The sequence below is a fragment of the Eulemur rufifrons genome, chromosome 7 (assembly GCF_041146395.1).
Source record: "Eulemur rufifrons isolate Redbay chromosome 7, OSU_ERuf_1, whole genome shotgun sequence".
In the NCBI taxonomy this organism is placed as follows: domain Eukaryota; kingdom Metazoa; phylum Chordata; class Mammalia; order Primates; family Lemuridae; genus Eulemur; species Eulemur rufifrons.
The window spans coordinates 73030271-73050252 of NC_090989.1; the positions used below are offsets into that span (position 1 = coordinate 73030271).

The 19982-nt window shown below is 35.0% G+C and overlaps 1 protein-coding gene across 2 annotated transcripts in view; it reads right to left on the reverse strand.

The window, feature by feature from the left end:
* The window catches only part of CCDC50 (coiled-coil domain containing 50), a 67820-nt gene that overhangs the window by 11396 nt on the left and 36442 nt on the right, over positions 1-19982 (reverse strand). The window contains exons 4-6 of one of the 2 annotated variants that reach the window (XM_069472777.1): positions 16912-17002; positions 7600-7717; positions 2628-3155 (exon numbers count right to left, since the gene is read on the reverse strand). In XM_069472777.1, coding sequence (XP_069328878.1) covers positions 2628-3155; positions 7600-7717; positions 16912-17002 — 737 coding nt within the window. The remainder of the gene's footprint in view (positions 1-2627; positions 3156-7599; positions 7718-16911; positions 17003-19982) is intronic. The other variant, XM_069472778.1, reaches the window with a different exon arrangement.

Here is a 19982-nt window from a genome sequence, read left to right on the forward strand (position 1 = left end):
AAGAAGAAAATCCCCACAGCCTGGGATACCGGATTTCCAGACAGGATGCCCACTTGCTGTAGGTCCTCTCTGTACCTGATGTAACAGGTTTTTGTAAGTATGTATAAGAAGGAATCACAGATAACGCAGTATAAGGCTGTCATTACAGAGAATGGAGATATTTAAAAACTTTTAAAAACATAGTTAATTGAAAAAGATTAACGAAATAGCTGTCCTTGTCTCCCGTAACCTAAACAGAATATGGAAACTAGTTTTGAAACACAGGTGAGCCATATTTTCAACAGTTCCATATATTTCTTAATCTAGTTCTTCCTTGTTTATTCTGTTCATCATCCTACAGTTTGAGAACACAAGACCTTCCCTAAATGAACACAAATAAAATTTTCCCCCGAAATAAATTCTGATAGAATAAAACTATTAAAAGCACTAGTATTCAAGATAAATTTATTCCAAGTTTAGAATAGGGTTAAATGATGACTGGCAGATTTTTTTATATCACACAAGAGTATTCTGTAATAAACTAGCCTGACATTTAGGGCAGAAAATAAGCTGTTACAAATTTACAGTTCAATGGATAAGTTACTGTAGAAAGTTAACCAATGTTGTACTTCATTTAGCAATTTTATTTTGCATTCCTTTTTCAACTGATTCTATAAATGTGGTTCTGCAAATGCTTAGTACCATCATTATGTCATCTTGTTAGTTTCTTCATTATTAAGTTAAATAAAACTCTGGCCTGTGCTAACAACTTTAAGAACTGTGATTTTACAACAGCAAGAATAGATATCAGTACCTAGTAATTACATTCTAATGTAATCATCTCACCTATTACAGGGGGTTGAAAAATCAAATGCCTACAGGGGCAAGAAAGGTAAAACTTATATAGCAAACTGAATATAAAACTATAGACGCTAAGCTGCTCATGTAGTAGCCATTTTAATACCTGCCTAGCCACAGTGTTTTTTAAAACCTCATGCTGGCAAAATAAAACAAAACATTCACAATTCCAGTAATGGAGCCTGTGAGTCAGTATTTAGTGTCATGCTTCCCAAATCTGTTTAAAACACCCTGGAGCACAACTAAAAGCCATAAAGCCTAACTAGCCCTCAGAGCACATTTAAAATGTCAGATTCACAGAATCAGAAATGTAGAGGTCAGTGTAATTATCATTCCTCCCCTATACTCCCCTACACCTTTGGAACTCCAACATGTCTTTTTAAACCTAGATAAAGCATAACTTCCTCATAAACCTACTTCAGATTATACCACTCTTGCCTCTATTCCCCATCAGCATTTTGTTCTTGTCTCCCTAACAAAGTATATATAATTTGGAATTATATACATATTCATCTTTTTGGCTTGACTATTAATCTCTGAGGCTCAGATCCAAATATAAAGCCCAAGGCAAGAATATCTGTAGCAGACACTCAGTATGGCTTGCTGAACTGAATTTTAAGGTTTTTTTTAGAACCAAGTCCTTTATAAGAGATAACATGATAGAAAAACAACCAACTGAATCAACCTGAATCTGCAAACTAGAAACCAGTTTTCGTTGGACTGGGCCACAATTAAAGAAGAAAATAAGAACAGATGCCTCCTTGGTACTACTTTCCCAATAAACTTACATCTCTGTAAAACTTCAGTAAAAGTAAAACGAAACTTGAAAAATGAGTACTAAAATACCAGATAGTGTGGCGCTATGACTTCTTCCGTAACAGCCACATGGAATACATCACGTCAGCAGATTCCAGAAAACAGAAAGAGCTATTACTGTGTCAATGATGGACTTCAGAGTTAAGCCTCAGAGATGCTAGAAATTTGAGGCTTACCTCTAATATTCACTTCATTCCTACATAGGTACCAAGAACTTACCTGTATCGGCAAGTTAGAACACCAAGTAGAGTGTTAAGCTGGAGAAAGTTAAAGCATAAAAAGTAACTTAAGGCAATGATTTTTAAAGTTTAAGTTCATAAGAATCACCTCCAGGTCTATCTAAAACATTCCCAAACTGCCAAGCCTTACTCCATAAATGATAATATATGTGAAACCCAGAAATCTGCCTTTTTTAGGAAAGAGCTGATTCTGACAAAAATGGACTAAGGCCAATAATTTGAAAAATGCTGTCTTAAAAGACTGCCTATCCAACCCCTCATTTTACAAATTAGAAAGTTGAGGTCTAGAAAATCTAGTACTTCCAACTCTACTGGCCTTTTAGTTAGGCAAATACTATTAAGGCAGGATCTTCTGGGTTCACTGACGTAAATCTAGAAATTCAGGAGCTTTGATTTCAGGTAATGAATCTCTGACATATGGTCTTAGCAAATGAAGAACTGTATTTGGGATAGGCACCTCCAATGTAAGCTGTACCTGGAAGAATCTTCCATGGAATCAGTGCATTCTCACAGAAGGGGTAAGGTGCAAATATTTTTCTTCCTCCTAAAGACCTGAGATTAAGTATATACTTTTTATACTATTTGGTTCTGGGACTGATTTCAAAGTCATGAGCACAAACTGGAGAGAAAGAAAGTTTGCTTAAGATGCTTATTAAATATTACATTATTAATGATACATTGGTTTGTACATTTATACATGATACCAGGACTTCCAAGGAGACCGTCCTTTATTACCTGGATTGTGAAGATGAAGCTGCTCTTCACTCTCTGAGAAGGGAGGAGACCTGGGTCTGTGTCTCCTTTTTCTGAGCTCACCTGGCCCATGGTCCCTCCCATATACAACTTCCTTGCAGTGATGCCCTGCTTTCTGTGAGGAGTTGGGAGAAAGCCGGTCTTGGTGTCGAGGGTGTTTTTCCCAATTCCGAGTTCGATGGCTACTCTTAGCCTCCCATTCATCAGATTCAGTGCTCAGGAACACCTCACCACTGATCTTGGGAAGTGAAGGTCTCCGAGGCCTCTCCTGACCAGACCGTTTCCTTTCATGCTGCTCACAGTTAAGTTGGGGATCATCTCTCACTTTGCCCCTGCTAGAGGATGACAGGGGTCTGTTTGAAGAACAAGGTTCTTCCAGCTCTTCCAAGTTGTCCAGTGAGTGTTTTAGTTTCTCCTTCCTCTGCTTCACAGTCTTTCCATCACTTTGGAGTCTACAAGACCTTGAGAATCCAGAACCCAATTCCCCAGCTCTCCTTGACCTTGGCTGGTCTGAGGAGAGGTGGAAGGATGTGAAAAATAAAAATGCAGGTTAACTTAATGAGAGTACGAACTCATTACAGAGGGGAGAGTCCGGGCCCAAGTTTAACATACTCTTAAAATGGAGAAAACTGCCTTTTAAGGATTCTGGGTACACAGCAAAAAGCTAAAATTAAGTGACTTAAATTTGAAAGAAGAATTTTATCATGATTAGGCAAAGTTAGGAGAGTACTTTAATATTTGCCAAACAAAAATTATAGCCATTAAACATTAAATTCTACATATAAAACCAATTTGAAACTAGTACAGGGTAAAAAGTAGGAGTTGAAGAGTATTGTAAAACAACAAAAAGATTAAGCTTTGTGATTTTAGTTAGAAGCTTTCAAATATTCTTATTGGACATGACGATAAAGCTACACCAGAATGTTCCTAGTTTCTGCTTAGTTCAGAAAAATGATCTGCAAATTTCTGTATTCCTCTATCCCCCCCCACCTTATAGAGCCAAAGCAAAAATTCCTAGCCACTTCATAGAACAGCTCTATATTACAGTTCAATGTGGAAGAGGATGGAGTAGAGGAAAATTTTAGCTGAGTAAATGACACTGTTATCTTTACATAACTCTGTTCTCAATCTTACTTAAACCTTGGCAGAAGAAAAAATCTAAAAGCAATGCCTTAATAAAATAGATAAAAAGGAGTCACTTCCTAAATACATTTCAAAAAACTTTATGATATTGTATTCTTTGTATAAAAACAGTTATGTGCTAAATATCTAAGTCCCCCAGTTTAATACAAACTTCAAAAACAGAACACAGATGGATGCTTTTGTCAGGTGTCATTTAGGTATAAGCATATTGTGAAAACAAAGGCAGAAAATTAACATGCACCTTGCAAGAATATATTGATTTTAATATATAATTATGTAATTTAATAATTAACTTTTACTACACTTTTGAAATAATAACAAGAAATCCTAATTCCATGGAAAATTGCTAAGAGAGCTAAGATACATTCCTTGCCGGAATTAACCACTTGCTGAATTGCATTTAAAACAACTACCATAATTTAGTGAGATGTAGATGAAATAAAGAACTATATGTTTTCTTTGTTTTTTTCTTTTTTTTAAATTATTTCTTTCATTTGATATTGTTAATCTAATAAATGGAGTGAGAAGATAAGTGCTAAATGCACCACCGATACCAAAAGCTTCTGCTCAAAAACTTGAAATTGTTTCCTCTTGAGTTTTCCACAAGAAAAGGAAATTTGCCTCAAAGATAAATTTAGATTAAAATTTGTCTTCTAAACAGTCCTTAAAGTATGTATCTTAAGAATTTATGATTAAATTTATATTTTAAATAAATCAAAAGAGAAACAGGACAATTATTCTCTGTGATAAAAAAGTATCTACTCTTTTACCCTAACTATTATTTTAAGTCTATCTTGACAACTGAGAAAGAATCAACTTACTACTGCTGTAAATTAATATAACACTGACCAGCTAGTTAAATGATGACCACATTCCAAGAAATAATGGTTTGCAATGTAAACACCAATATGCCCACAGACAGCTGCAAAAGTGAAGCTCACCTTTAAGCACAAAGAAACAAGAAGGGTTTTTTTTTTGACATTGATTTGTGAAACTATGGTAGTTTTTGTTTTTAATTCCTTCTAAACAATTTAACTGATTTTACTTTAGGGAAATGTGTTGCAGGAATTATTAAAGAGTTGCCACTTCATTTTCATACGGATGACTGGCAAAAAATATTTATTCTCTAGCTCATCTACTGTGATAGCTTTTAAGTCTGGGAAAGAAAAAAAAAAATAGAGGTGGGGAAGTGTTTGAATCCTTTAAAACCTTCCAGTTGAGAACTGAGACTTGTATGCTTCTTGAGACCACATTATTTGGCAAATATAATTAACTCCCTCATTGCCAAAGCATACGCATACATATACATATACACACACACATACACATATACATATATATATTTTATATGCATGCCTCCATGTTTCTTTCAAAATAAGATTTTTGTTTAGATATACAAAAATACATTATACACACATAACATTGATATATGTATAAACAATAGAGTTTACAAGTCCTTCATCAAATTGCATTATTTGATCTTCTCCACATCCATGTGAAGGACTTATTTTTATAATCTCTATGTTACAGATGAGAAAAATATTTAGAGTAATTATAATAGAAAATTTCATTAAAATTATAATTGTTCTAAGAAAGGGATAAAACTTGAACCATGGTCTTATGACCCCACAGACAATGACTAATCACTAATATGACTGTAATACAGGTAAGTGGCTTTGAAAGAAAAACATGGATTCACTAGTGAATAATTTATACCATTTAACAGTTGATATAAATTTGATAAGCGTTTTGGATAATTTCAAGTTTGTAGGAATTCTACAAATGATCATTTAAAAGATTAATTTATTAAAGTTTAATTTAAATAAAAGTAGAAGAGATGACCATTTCTATAATGACATACTGCAATTATTAAGTAAAGCAAAAATCAAATTATACATAAATATAGAGGAGTATAATTAAAGAATATCCTAGATGTGTTGGGAAAGGACCACTGCAAAGAACATAAAGATTGCTTTGTAAAGATAAGCTGAATTGTAATATGGTTTCTGTGGAACTCACCCTGGTCTAATTCAAAGGCATATAAATGAGGACAGCATGTTCAGCAATATTTAATCTACTAACAACAGAACAGCTGAGGTAAAAGAAATTCAAGTATTTACACACGTGCTCAGGAGGTCACCACCTCCCATTCCTCAATATTCCCTCAATCCCCACCCCCAAACAAGCATATATTCTACTATTTACAAATTTACAAAAGTAGTTAAAATATAGGGGTTTTTTTTAAGTTTTAGGTGTATCCGAAAACCACCAAATTAATTGTTAACATAGTCTCCTGTTCTAGAAAGATAAATCAGGATGACAGTACTCTGGTCAAAGCAAATAGATTTCTGTCTCAATTTAAGTCAGTATAAGGCTTTATTAGAGAAAAGGCTAAAATTAATACTTTAGTATACTTAATTACTCGCCATCCTAATGTTTTTATAGACTTAAAAGTCTAAAATATTGACTTTTATAGTGAATATGCCCCTAGTGCAGAATTTAAAATAAAAACAAAGGAAAAACTCCAGACCACATTTCTAAGATTTTAATTGAAGCCGAAGAGTAATTCTTTACCTTCTGTTCTCTAGTATAGCAAAATATGGCAATAATTTCTCTCTTTAAATGATGTAATATATAATTTCATCAGAACAACTAGTATAAGGAAAATGACTACCAAAAAAGAGATGAGCATTTTACATACAAAGTAAGAATGTATCAAGCAATAAACAGAAAATCAACCCGCTTATTAAACAGGCCACAGAGCTGAGCACAACTGATTATGGTAAATTTAGAGCAAAAAATGTCACTGGGCAAGATTATACTCAAACGATAATAATCCTGCCATCTACATATGCACTGCTTTCATTCTATTCATCAAAGACAAACACATACTTACCTTATATAATGGAATTATAGAAAATCAGATGATAATTGGTTTACAAGGTCCTTTAGGATCACTGACCTTAAAATTTTTACTCTCTAGAAATTGCCTTTAGGTTTTGTTCACTTGTTATCCTAAGTATGTTTTCCAAGCTGAATGTCAATAAATATCAACGCTTGAAACTGCAGGAAATGTCTTTATTTTGACAGATCTTTAAGAAGGAATGAACGATACTTGCAAATACTCATTTCCCAACACATTTTTAAGATAAAGAATCACCGCCACCACATTGCCACCACCACACCTTCACCACACTGCAAAAGTAGACACTAGAGAAGTGAAACTCTGAAAGGACTTCTCTCCCTCAGAAATTATTCTATACGGTAATCAAACAGCAAAGACAGCATCAAAAGCAAAAAATGCACAGTAAATCTTAAAATTTAGCATTGTTTGTCATCAACAGGCTAAACCCTTGGCCTAGGTTTAAAAGACAAGAAAGCACAGAAAAAAGCTTTGTTACCCAGTAACTGACGCATTGTGTATGTTCTTCATTCATACCACTTTGCTGCTTCAAACAGCACTGCCCAGACTTCCTTGACAAAGGTTAAGTCCAGAGACTCACCCATCATTTTCCACACCCCACTTTATGTATTTAGAATGTAACAAAGCATTCCAAGTGACTACAGCACAAAAGAATGCATGCTAATCTTTATAAAACTATATTCAAATTTTAACAGTCATAAAAATGGCTCTGGTTGTCCAATTAAGGAACAGATGAATTCATCACATTCAAATAGAATCCTGACAAATCTAAATACACTCAGTGCCTAGGGATAAGAGAAACATTCCCAGGTCACTTTATAAACAAAATTAAAGGGGTATCTTACTATTGAGTCTAAAGGTAGAAGAGATCACGATATGTATTATTACCTCCGTCTTCGTAACAGTAATTATCTCCATAAACATTGGCTCCAGAGAACTCTAGAACATGTTTCTTTCGCTTTTTCTCTTCCTGTAACTCCTTTTCTTGCAAAAGGCGAGCTATGTCCTGCAAAGACAAGAGGGAATGGAAATATTACCAGAGAATGAACAAACGTTTATAGTGGAGTTTGACATTCCACTGCTATGTTTTTATGAGCTCTGTCCATGGCTCTCCAGACTTTCTGGGATTTATTTCATGCCACCCAAAGGCCACAGATGATTGCTCAAAAGGAGTGGCATATGACCTAGATGAGCTAGGCTGATTTTTAATAGAAATTTAGATTTAACATAATCTGAAGACATTCAAACCATGGTACTTCCTAAAGCTGGTTGGTTATACAACAGGATTTTTAAAATACATATTTGTGGGCCCTTTTTCCAAGCTGATGATTAAGTTTGCATGCAGTAATCTATAAAACTTTATAAATTATATTTATCATTTAATTTTAAAACTTTTAAAAAGACTTCTCCAGGTGATTCTGATTTAGGTTTGCATTACAGTACCACTGTCTTTACTGAAAAAGAGAAAACAATTTTCCTCCTGTCTCCCACCTGTTTCATCTCTAGGCAAATTTTTAGGAATTACTATGTGCAAGGCACTGTGAGGGACAGAGTGATGAATAACATTCCAACCCTGCTCCCCAAAAGATTATAATCCCTTTATGAAAATAAAAGTGCATGAAAATAATGACAATAAAATTAAATTTAAAAATGTCTCAAAAAAGAGTTAAGATGTCTATGGGAGTATAAAAGAGAGAATATTATTTTTGCTTGAAAGATTTAGTATAACACTTTTCATTGCATTAGGCTTTGAACAAAGAACTGAATTCCAATAGGCAAAGCAGGGTGAAAAAAGTTATGAACATTTTAATGGGCATCAATCTAAGCAATGTCCGATAGTCCAATTAGAACATAGATGTGGGGTGTTGTGGAGAAAGGTGAAGCTAAAAAAACAGTCTAAGGCTGGATCATAGGCACTTCTTACAGACAATCTTAAGAAGTATGGAGTCTATAATGTAGGGGATGAAGGGTTACTAATGGTTTTGAGCTGCAGAGTGACGGTGTTCTGAATCTGAGAATTATTTCCGTGAAAGTCTCATGAAATAGCATATAAATGTATGTGCTCATGTACACTTTCAATGAGAAAAGTCCAGAGCACTCATCAGATTCGTAAAGGCTCATACAAATGTGGCAACAATACTCACTGGTGCAAATGGTAATAACAATCATACATAGTTTGAGATACTTATTATATCTTTCTATTTATAATAAGGAAAACAAGAAGTACTTAAATGTTAATGATGGAAATTTGAAGCAAGAACTATTCTTCCTCAAATTTTATGATATATCCAAATGAAGAATACCCTAAGACTTCAAGGCATAGTAAAAAAAAAAAATTCATCTCAGTGAAGCAGAACGTTTTTCACATCTATGCACAAACAAATTTGGATGCTGAGGCTAGGTAAATTAGCAATGGTTATCCATATCCTCACCTGTTTTTTTACTTTTCCTCAAAATAGCCTTACAAATCTGATTTTATGTTAAATAAATGCTAAATTCAAACTTAAAATGTACCATTAACACATTGCTTCTAACCAACATATATATATATATATATATATATATATGTATCCTTGATACATAGATAAATATTGACAGATATAGATAGATAAATAATCTATGGAAAAGCCCAGGATACAATGTCAGACTCTTGAATGGGCACTCACAAAATGTTACAACTCAGAAAGGGAGGTAAGGGATACACTCCTACTTAATGCAAGTATACTTTTCATGAATAGTACTTCAGACTCCTGAATGGGCATTCACAAAATGTTACAACTCAGAATGGGAGGTAAGTGATACACTCCTACTTAACACAAGTATACTTTCGTGAATAAAACTCTGAATTTCTAGGACTTTGATGGAAAAACTATCCCTTACATCTGAAAGTTAAGACGATTCTCTTTTTCTTTCCAGTTCATGCCAGAAATGCTTTAAAGAGATTTTGGGAGAGAAATAGTAACTACTGATATGAATTTTGGGGGGCTTTAATTCTTTATCTGTATAATGGAAAGTTTGAATGATTTAATCTTAAAATCAAATGTCTTTGACTCCTAATGTATCATGTTAATAAATCGGTCAGTGTTTACCAGGTGCCAGTCCCTGTGCCAGATTCATTACCTTTGATGTCTTACAAAGTAATATATTATTTAGCCAGGAAGAGAGATGGGTGGAACAGATAGCTTGTTCTTCAAACACTACTATTTCTTATAGAATTTTCCAAATTCCTATATTGTTTGTTGAAGAAGTGGAAAGAAATGTAAACACTTCCCTGAGTTGTTATGTTTATTAAGCATCCGACAGTACATTTTCCTAAGTGGTTTGGCTTACAGTAAACAAAAATTTCCCCTGCTACAACTGAGGAAAAAATATAAAGGAAAATTATCAGGCCCAACTGCCATCAGAAATTATTAAACTACACTCCAAGGACTTATAATTGCTTTCCTGCTATTCACTTTAGTCCTAATGAATACATAGTAATAAGCCACCCTCCCAATGTAAAGAACCAGGAGAGAAACAAAAATTATGCCCCTTCTTTATTACATATTGGCTAGTCAAAGGAAGTGCTTTTAATTAACTAGAAAAATAATAATCATTATAATATGTTGTATAACTTAAGCACCCAAACCTTTTCACTCTTCTAAGCTCTCAGCTCTTTTTTGAGTGAGCTTCTATTCCAGTAAGAAGAAAAGGTTTGCTAGGCTTGAGGAAGGAAAAGATAAAACATTCAACAGAAAACTGCAACTAAATTACAGCTAGGGTTTAGCACAAGTCAGTTCTCCTAGCTGCTTTCCACCATTATGGTGCAATGAGTTCAGTTAGATGATTTCAACATGAAGTATCAATAATTTCCCCTAAAACAAGCTAAAGATGGCAATTATTAGTCACAGTACTTGGATATAGCTAACCAGCTTAGTCACCTTTGACAAAAACAACCTCCTTGGTCCTCAGCCTCTATGCTGGTCACGGTTAGTCCAGAACAGCACTTCCCAAGGTCTGTTCCTGGGAACACAGGTCCCAAAAGGTTCTCCAAAAAAACATGGCATTCAACAGAAGGCATGCATCATATTTAACTCTTTAAAATATACCTCAGCATATTTTAAAACTTTGATAAAAGAAAAGAAACCTGTTATCCTCTTTTAACCTAGGATTTTCCAAATTTACTTTATGAAATAAGCCTCTTTTTACATTAAAAAAAAAAAACCTTATAGAATTAATGTCCTACATAACATAACTTGGGAAAACAAATCTAAAAGAACTCTTAAGCCCCTTCAAAATCATTTTTAATTATTTTCTAATCAGGTGGACTTACTTTGGGCTAATATGTAAAAATAACCCTGTTCCTTAAAAAACTTCCTAGTAAAGACATTTATTGGAATGGGAATTTACCCATTGTATATCACCTCTCCCTTTTCTGTTATCCAAGCTCACCCAACTCTGGAAAATTTGAAACTACAACCAAAAGAAAGGGCACAGTTAAGGATCTCTAGAATGCTAGAGGAAAGCAATTTTAAAGAAAACATAGATTTACTGATTCCCTTCAATGGGGCAAACATCATGCTACAGACCAGTAGGGAACTGGTTATATGGTCAATGTTCTTAAAGTTCTTATGTACTAAGTGTTAAAAGCAAAACGATTACCATAATGTAAGACATGCAAAGATGAGGGCTCTAAGAGAGGCATTAATACAAATGAGGTGTGATGAAGCACAGAAGAGCCCTGCACATCTTCCCCAAGTAGATGACAAATTACTGAAACATGGTGTTGGGTTCTGTGGGGTATTTTTATGGTTTACTGGTTAAGTATTCCTAATCTGAAAATCCAAAATCCAAAATGCTCCTAAATCTAAAACTTTCTGAAGCACCACTGACATGATACTCAAAGAAAATGCTCATTGGAACATTTTGGATTTCAGATTTTCAGATTACAGATGCTCAATCTATCAGGGTTACTTCTCCCTTAAAGTTTTCACTTCTATCCTACAATGGCAGTGGGTTTCAAAAAGAAAATCCTGAGTTTAAAAATAACCAAAAGAAAACATAAAAATATGATTATCAAAAGACTATGAGAGGAAAAAAAAAAAAGAAAATCATTCCATTAGCTTTCTAAACTTCATTAACTAGCAATTAATAAATTGACATCTAACTCAGTAGAGATCTCAAGTCAGGTATAATCCCAAAAGGATTATCCTACAAAACCAGGAATATATTAATAGGATAATACCAATTCTATGAATGTAAAATATCAATATAACTAGGAAAAGAGAGAGAAAGAATTTTCTCAACCAGAAGCCTCCCTCCCACCACTTCCCTTTCTGGTTATATATACACTTTTTTTTTTTTTTTTTTTTTGAGACAGAGTCTCATTCTCTTGGCTGAAGTAGAATGGCTTCAGGACAGCTCACCGAACCCTTGAACTCCTGTCAGTCTCCTGAGTGGCTGGGACTACAGGGGAACACCACCATGCCTGGCCAATTTTTCTATTTTTTGTAGCGATAGAGTGTTACTCTTGGTTAGGCTGGTATCAAACTCCTGACCTCAAGAGATCCTCCTGCCTCAGCCTCCCAGAGTGCTAGGATTACAAGCGTAAGCCACCTGGCCTACATATGCATAAACATTATTTTTAAAGTGCCTAAATGGAGGAAAATTTTTAATAGCTAACATATATGGCTATTTGAGCTGGTCTCTAAATATTACCAAAGAATATATAAATATTCTTTCAGAACATGAAATTCTAATCACATTATGGGGGCTATGAATAAATACCATGGTTCACACTAGATTCATTTTTTAATGTAAATTGGTTACAAAATTTGTCCCTGAACACTTCATATAATAAATAGCTTCAAATTGCTGGGCTAGTACTACAAACTTTTCATGACATGTTTGGCCATGTTAATGTTTACTTAAGAAGAAAAAAAGTTTTTCCCTAAAATAGTTGCACGTTCACATATATTTAAATCTTGGTACACACAACACACACACACATATCTATACACAGTCACACACACATAGATACACACACACAAACTTAGAATTTTATTTAAGAATAAGTTAAATCAACTAAACACACTCCTTGGCTCTCACTGAATAACACTAACAAATGCTTATGCTGTGTCTGAAAAGAAAGATCCCAATGAAATTAAGAATTAATCCACTGTTATTAGTCACAAATTCATACAGTCCAGTATTCCTAAAGGCTACAAGCCCCTTCAATAGGGAGCCTAGAGAGAATTCAACTAGTACATTCAAGACATTAAGTTTAAAAAATAAAAAGAGCCAGGCACAGTGGCTCACACCTGTAATCCCAGCACTTGGAGCAGGAAGATCTCGAGGCCAGGAGTTCGAGATCAGCCTGGGCAATACAGTGAAACCCAGTCTCTACCAAAAAAAAAAAAAAAATTAGCCAGGCAGTGATGGCATGTGCCTGTAGTCCTAGCTACTAGGGAGGCTGAGGTAGGAGGATGGCTAAAGCCCAGGAGTTTGAGGTTATGGTGAGCTGTGATCATGCCACTGCACTCCAGCCTGGGCAACAGAGTGAGATCCTATCTCTAAAAAACAGTAATAATAATAAAATAAATAAATAAAAAGAAAGAAACAAAGACAGAAGAGTGAAATAGACATTAAATAACCCAAAGGAACAAAAGATATTCTATAATAAAGACATCCACACTCAAATGTTTATGGCAGCACAATTCACTATTGCAAGGATGTGGAAACAACCCAAGTACCCTTCAATCCATGAGTGGATTAATAAAATGTGGTATATGTATACTATGGAATACTACTCAATTACAAAAAACAATGTTGATCTAGCACCTCTTATATTATCCTGGATAGCGCTTGAGCCCATCCTTCGAAGGGAGGTATCACAAGAATGGAAAAACAAGCACATATACTCGTCATCAAATTGGTACTAACTGATCAACACTAAGGTGCTCACATGGTAGTAAAAATATTCATTGGGTTTTGGTCAGGTGGGGGGGTGGGGGAGGGTAAACTCACAATTAATGGATGCAGTACACACTGTATGGGAGAAGAGCACGCCTCTAGCCCTGGCTTGGGTGAGGCAAAGTTATTAGTTGTAACCAAAATGTTTTTACTCCCATAATATCTTGAAATAAAAAAAAAAGAGAGAGACAGTAAATAAGATGACAAAAAAAATTTTTCTTTCTTTGCCTTTCCACATCTGTCTCCTTGCATGGAAATGCTACTTTTCTTACATCTGTGTTCTGTTAACAAACACAATAAAATTATATCATAAAAAAGCTAGAAATGCTAATTCACCCACACAAAGTTGTATAATTCCACTACTTCTCATGCAGAAGCACAATGTTTTTCAGAATAAAAGATCTCTGTCCCAAGAGGAAAGGGGCCTTGGTCTCTATGATCAGTTATTTTTCGGGGTTACAAACAACCCAAGAAAGTTAACCCCCAAAATCTCTAAAAGACATTCGGGTAAAAATCCAGAGAGGAATTTTCCACAGCCTGCTGCTCAGTAAGAACTTATCAACTGAGCAAACTCTACAGGGAAGTGAAAGGCAGAGAGGAGAGGGGGAAAAAAAAGAACTTGAACAGTTTGTAAGTGACAAACAGGCAATGCTTTTTTCAAAAGCTGGTTAGAAGAATTAGCGCTATCGTCTCAGTCTTAGTCTCCTCTGCCTTTTAGGCATCCTGTTTCCAACGGACTAAAATAAACAAGCATTTTCATACATCCTTCAATGACAAACTTTACTCATGCACATTTTGTTCATTTAATATTAACAACATACTAGTTAGCTGAAAGTTACATTTTTCTACAATAAAAGAGTGTCTTGGCACAGTAGCCATCTTCTCATCTTAAGCATGAGTTGAAAAGTCAAAAAGTCTGAATGAAGTTTTCAAAGGCTATGCTAGTCTCATTAAACCTCCACAAATGGTTTTCTGTTGGGGAAGGAGGAACATTTCAGTAGGTCAAACAGTAGTGGAGGTCAAGCTTATGGGGGGGCCTATAAAGGCAAGTAAACACCTGAAGACCTCTCAAATCACACCATATTGGAACACATTTAAGCTTGAGTAATTTTCTCCTTTCTTATCTAGCATGTATCTCTCTATAAGAGAAATCAGGGTTGTTAAAAGGGGCAGAATTATGAGAAAAACACCTGGCAAGAAAGCAAAAAGAAAAGAGCAATTATTAACACATAGCGGATACCACATACATATGATCTCATTTAAGCCCCACAACAGCCCTTTAGGCTATGTACAAATATCATGACTTGCCTGTTTTGGAACCTGAGGTTCTGTATTAAGTGAGATGCTGAAAGTCACACAAGTATACGTTAAAGAGCTAAAATTCAAACCCAAGTCAGTCTAATTCCCAGGCCCATATGTTTTATGTTGTGCCACAGTATATATAAGTCAGAAGTAGTCAGTCAGAAATTGTACAGACACTTCTGCAGCATTTTATTTTAACTTGGGACCAATCACTAACTTCTTTAATGCTTAATTTCAACATCTGAAAAATGGAATTAATCACCACACTGCTTACTTTATATAGTCTTACCATGAGATTACTTATTCTGATTACTATTTAGATTCTACATGCCTAAAATAAAGTGTTTTGGTTTCTCTTTCTATCCTGTTTTTCCCTAAATGGGAAAAAGGACCACAGGATACCAGCAGCATTTATAAAGAGCCAACTTCATTACTCAGTTATCTTTAAAATAGACGCTTTCAGTTCTAGTTTCATCCCCAAAGCAAAGTCTTTTCTACAGAGAGGCAACACATTATGTAGTAAGAAAAAGCCTTCTGTGTTGATAATAGAAAGGGTCAAAAATAATCCCTAATTCTTACTTGCAGTTCTGGTTATCACATAGTCATGGTTTGTTTCTCAAAGATAAAAGTAAATACATTTACACCAGCTGTCTCTCACTCATGTGGCAATGAACAAGAAGTCTTGTAGGAACAAGGGTGGCTCAGTGGAAGTAGCATAATATGTATGCTAGTTTACTGATGACTATAATAATATTTATTTAATAGGGTGATCACAAGTGCCAGTTTACCCAGTACAGTCCCAGTTTATGTAATTATTAACAGCATCCCCTTTAACTCCCAAAAGTGTTTCTAGGTACATAACAAATCATATGGTTACCCTACTATAAAATGATAAATTATTTTCTTCTCTTTTATAAATCAAGTCAGTGGCCAAGAACAGCGTAATAGGTATGAAAGAAGATAGAATTGATGCAAACTGAAATGAATTTTATAAGAAGTGCTAAAAATCTAACTTAAAAGGAAATAATAGTTAACTATAAATTCTAGTCTTCTCATAAACCAAATAGACTATTGCTAATTTTAGTCATTTTCAGCTTTAAAAACAATAGAATTTAAAAATATATATCAAATCAAACAGATTAGTTTTTTTGAGCCAACAGTTCATAGGAAAGGAAACCATTAAGAAAAAGAGAAAGAGTGAGAGCAATGTCAACTCCTGGTCTCTCACAGGGACTGTTAAGGCTCCAGTCAAGGTCTACTCTCTCTAACACTGCAAGAATAAGCCAGGGACAGGTGCCTTATAGTGAGCCGCACAGTACCTCCCAAAAATTCATTTCTACTCAAATCTCAGAATGTGACCTTATTTGGAAATAAGGTCTTTCAGATATAATTAGTTAAACTGAAGTTCCATTGGATTAGGGCAGGTCCTTACAAGAAGACCAGAGAATACAAAAATACACACAGGGAAGAAGGCCATGTGGCAATGGAGACAGAGACTGAACTGATGCAGCTACAATCCATGCAATGCCAAAGACTGCCAGGAATCACCAGGAGCCAGGAAGAGGTAAGGAAGGATCCTTCCCAAGAGGTACCATGATCCTGCCAACACCTTGTTTTAGACTTCTAGCCTCCAGAACTATGAGAGAATAAATTACTGTTGTGGTAAGTCAAGTTTGTGGTAATTTGTTACAGCAGTCCTAGGAAAACTAATTCATGCCTTGCATCAAATTCTCAATTATCATCTCTCCAGACTTTACCACTTATGCAAGTGATCAACAGGGAAAAAAAAGTGGTCCACAGACGAAAATGCTAGAACTACTATATCCCAAATAAGGAGAGTTCTGCTGCCCATCCAGCAACCCCTCATTGAGCCCATGAATACAAAAAATATTTCCTCCAGAGCTAAGCACCCCTTTTTCTGTGGGGTTGAGGGACATTAAGTTGTACCTCATCCTTCTTCTCCTGAATGCGTCGTCTCTCTGCCTCAATAGCCAGCTTCTCCTGAATTTCCTGAGCAATTTCACAGTCTTGTTGTTCACTAAAAAGCAAAGGTAAAAACAACATGAATAAAGAAAATAAGGAATAATTTTTTCTAAAAATAAACATAATTTATTGAATATTCACTATGAAAAGTTCATATTTTTACCTCAATCCTCAAGATAAAGATGCAAAGAGATTGATATTGTCACATTTTACAGATGAGAAAACTGAGGGCCAGAGAAGTTAAATCATTTCCCCAAGATCACAAAGAAAATATGTGGCAGAGCTAAAATCTGATCTCCACATACTACAATGGAAAGCTCCATACAAGAAAGATATGTTTTCTCGAGATTCTGCTAAAGCAAATATAGACTATGAGATTAACATACACAAATATCCAAATACAAAGTACACAAAAAAAGTTTAGGAGTGCACTCACTAAAATGTCAATTATACTATGGTCACCTGGAGGTGGCTGGTAAGAATTTAAAATGATTTTTATAAATATTTTAATTATCTGGATTTTTTTCTCACTTTTAACAAGGAATATTAAAAAATGATACTTTAAAAGGGGGAAAAATATCAGTGTATATTCCACAGCTTTGGTCTCTAGTAGAAGCCTCTCTGGCTAATGCCAATTAAACACTCTGCACACACAAGGAAAAAAGAGAACAAGAGAATACAAGACAAAGAGCACAAGTGAGAAAAGGCAAGACTTTTTTAGAATCAGTAGGAAAATCACTAGACAGAAGTCTGCAGATGTGATTTCTGGTCCTGCCTCTCTCACTGGTAACTATATCATGCCCTCTCCTGCCACTTTATAAGCTATAAAAAAGTTTAGACTTAGTAACTTCATATTACAAGTCTCAGTATTCTAGGATTCTTATTCAAACCGAAGAAACCAAAATAAACAAAAATTTACTCAGAGCAATTTCTATTTATAGTCCCTCTTTTTATTCACTTACTTACAATAATTAAAAATCCCTTTTCAAAGACTTCTCTACCTTGATCTCCCAAATTAATATAAAATGTACATAGAAGTGACTACTAACTACATCCAAGGTGATAATAAATGGGGAGAAAGCAGAAGCACAGCAGAGAAGGTAAACCCAAATGAAGTGTTAAAGGTCACAAATGACACAGAAGATATATCTCCTGATACAGAAAATAAAAAAGTCAGGTTTCAGCTGAGTTTATTGATTTCAAACCATATTTCCAAAAAGGATCAGCTCTGGTTCAGTCAGCTAATTACACAGAATCCTAAGAAAGCAAAAATGAGAAAGGAGTAGTAAACAATTTTGACTGACTTTGGACAGCAGCCCCAGTACCCAGATTAAGTGAAAGGTTCCAGTTCATTAAATACCATAGCATTTCATTCTTCCTAGGAAGTCCAGCTTTCAAGATTGCCGGGGAGTAAAAACTGAAAGACTTCCTTTCTAACTTATTTATTTCAGCCAAGAACACTTCCAAAACCTTGGAATCCCAGGCAGAAATAGTAATACTTGGTTATTCTCATTTAAAACCTATAAAATATCATTCTCCAACTCCTGATTTATATTTTACAATGGTTTGTATTCATAATCTCTGAATAACCTCATTACACACACTGTTATTACCCTAATTCAGGATCTAAAACTTCTATATTAACCTCTGAACTGGTCTTCCTAACAGAGATTTGTGAATAACATAAAGAGTACTAATTTAGAATTCTAGAACATTCTAGCTGTAGCTCTCACCTTAATTTCTGTGACATCAAGTCTCAAAACATCTCAAATCTGTCTCTTCCTCTTTATATGTCTGTTACTATTACCTTCAACTTTAGGCCTTATCATCTCCCTCCTTTCTCTATATTTCTGTCACCACTGTCCTCAATTCAAGACTTATCATCTCTTAATTTGACCAGTGCTCAATACCTGCCTTTAATCTTGCCCCCGCTGAGTTTTTAACCACCCAGTCCCCAGAGTGGGTCCCAAAATAAAAACATAAAACTTTTTCAATGGTTCTCTATTCCTCATAATATAAAATCTTTGAAACCGAAATCCCTTAACATAGCTTGTATGACCTTTTTGCTCCAGCTTTTGACTACTTTTCTGGCCTTGTCTCCTACTTATGCTCCTACTCACATTCTCCACTCCAGCAACACTGAACTTCTTACAGCTAACACGAGATTCCATGTCCTTTCACCTGCTGCCCTTATGCATGCTACTCCTCCTGGCTAGAATGGTTTTCCCCATTATCACGACAAACTCCCAATAAACCTTCAAGTTTCATATGAAACATATCACCTGTCTTGTGAAGCTTTTCCAGGTCTCTTCTCTCTTCATAGGCATGAAATTTACAATTCGATTCTCAGGGACACATGCTTGTATCTCCAGATACATAGCATGCTCAGGATGTTTTCCTGGGACCCTTAAAGGCAATGGCTATCTATGTCTTACTGTTATCTACGGTCTCCAGTGACTTTTGTATGTTCCAAGTTTAGCATCAGTCAATAACGGTGTCTATTTTCAAAATAAGGAAGCTTAATGAAATGATGAATAAAGTCCTCTCCTCTCTACAAATATTAATAGTAAACAGAAAGACAAACTCTTCCTCAAAGGCTGCAAAAATAGCTGGCCTTCCTGTTTTATTTAAACATGATACTCAAGTAAATTAAGGGATCCCTTCATTTCTCCTTTTACCCCTTCCTCCTGAACATAATATCTTATGGTTAGGTCTACCATGAGAGATTTAGGTTAAGAGCCACTCTCAAAGAAGAAATGTACCCTGGGAGCTTTAACAGATTGAGAAAGAGCAAAAAGCCATTGTGCTGAAAGGAACCTTAGAAATGATGATTTTCATTTATTTATTAAAGGAGGAGATTGAGAGAAGTTTTGTCAGACACTGAATTATAAAGAGAACTGAGTGTACAATTCAGAGCTTTCCAGAACATTCTGCTATCTACAGAAAAGCAAGGGGCTCAAGGAAAGTAAGAACAACAAGCACAACTAGGAAATAATGAAGGAATCCAATACAACTAATAAAGTGCTTTGATGTCC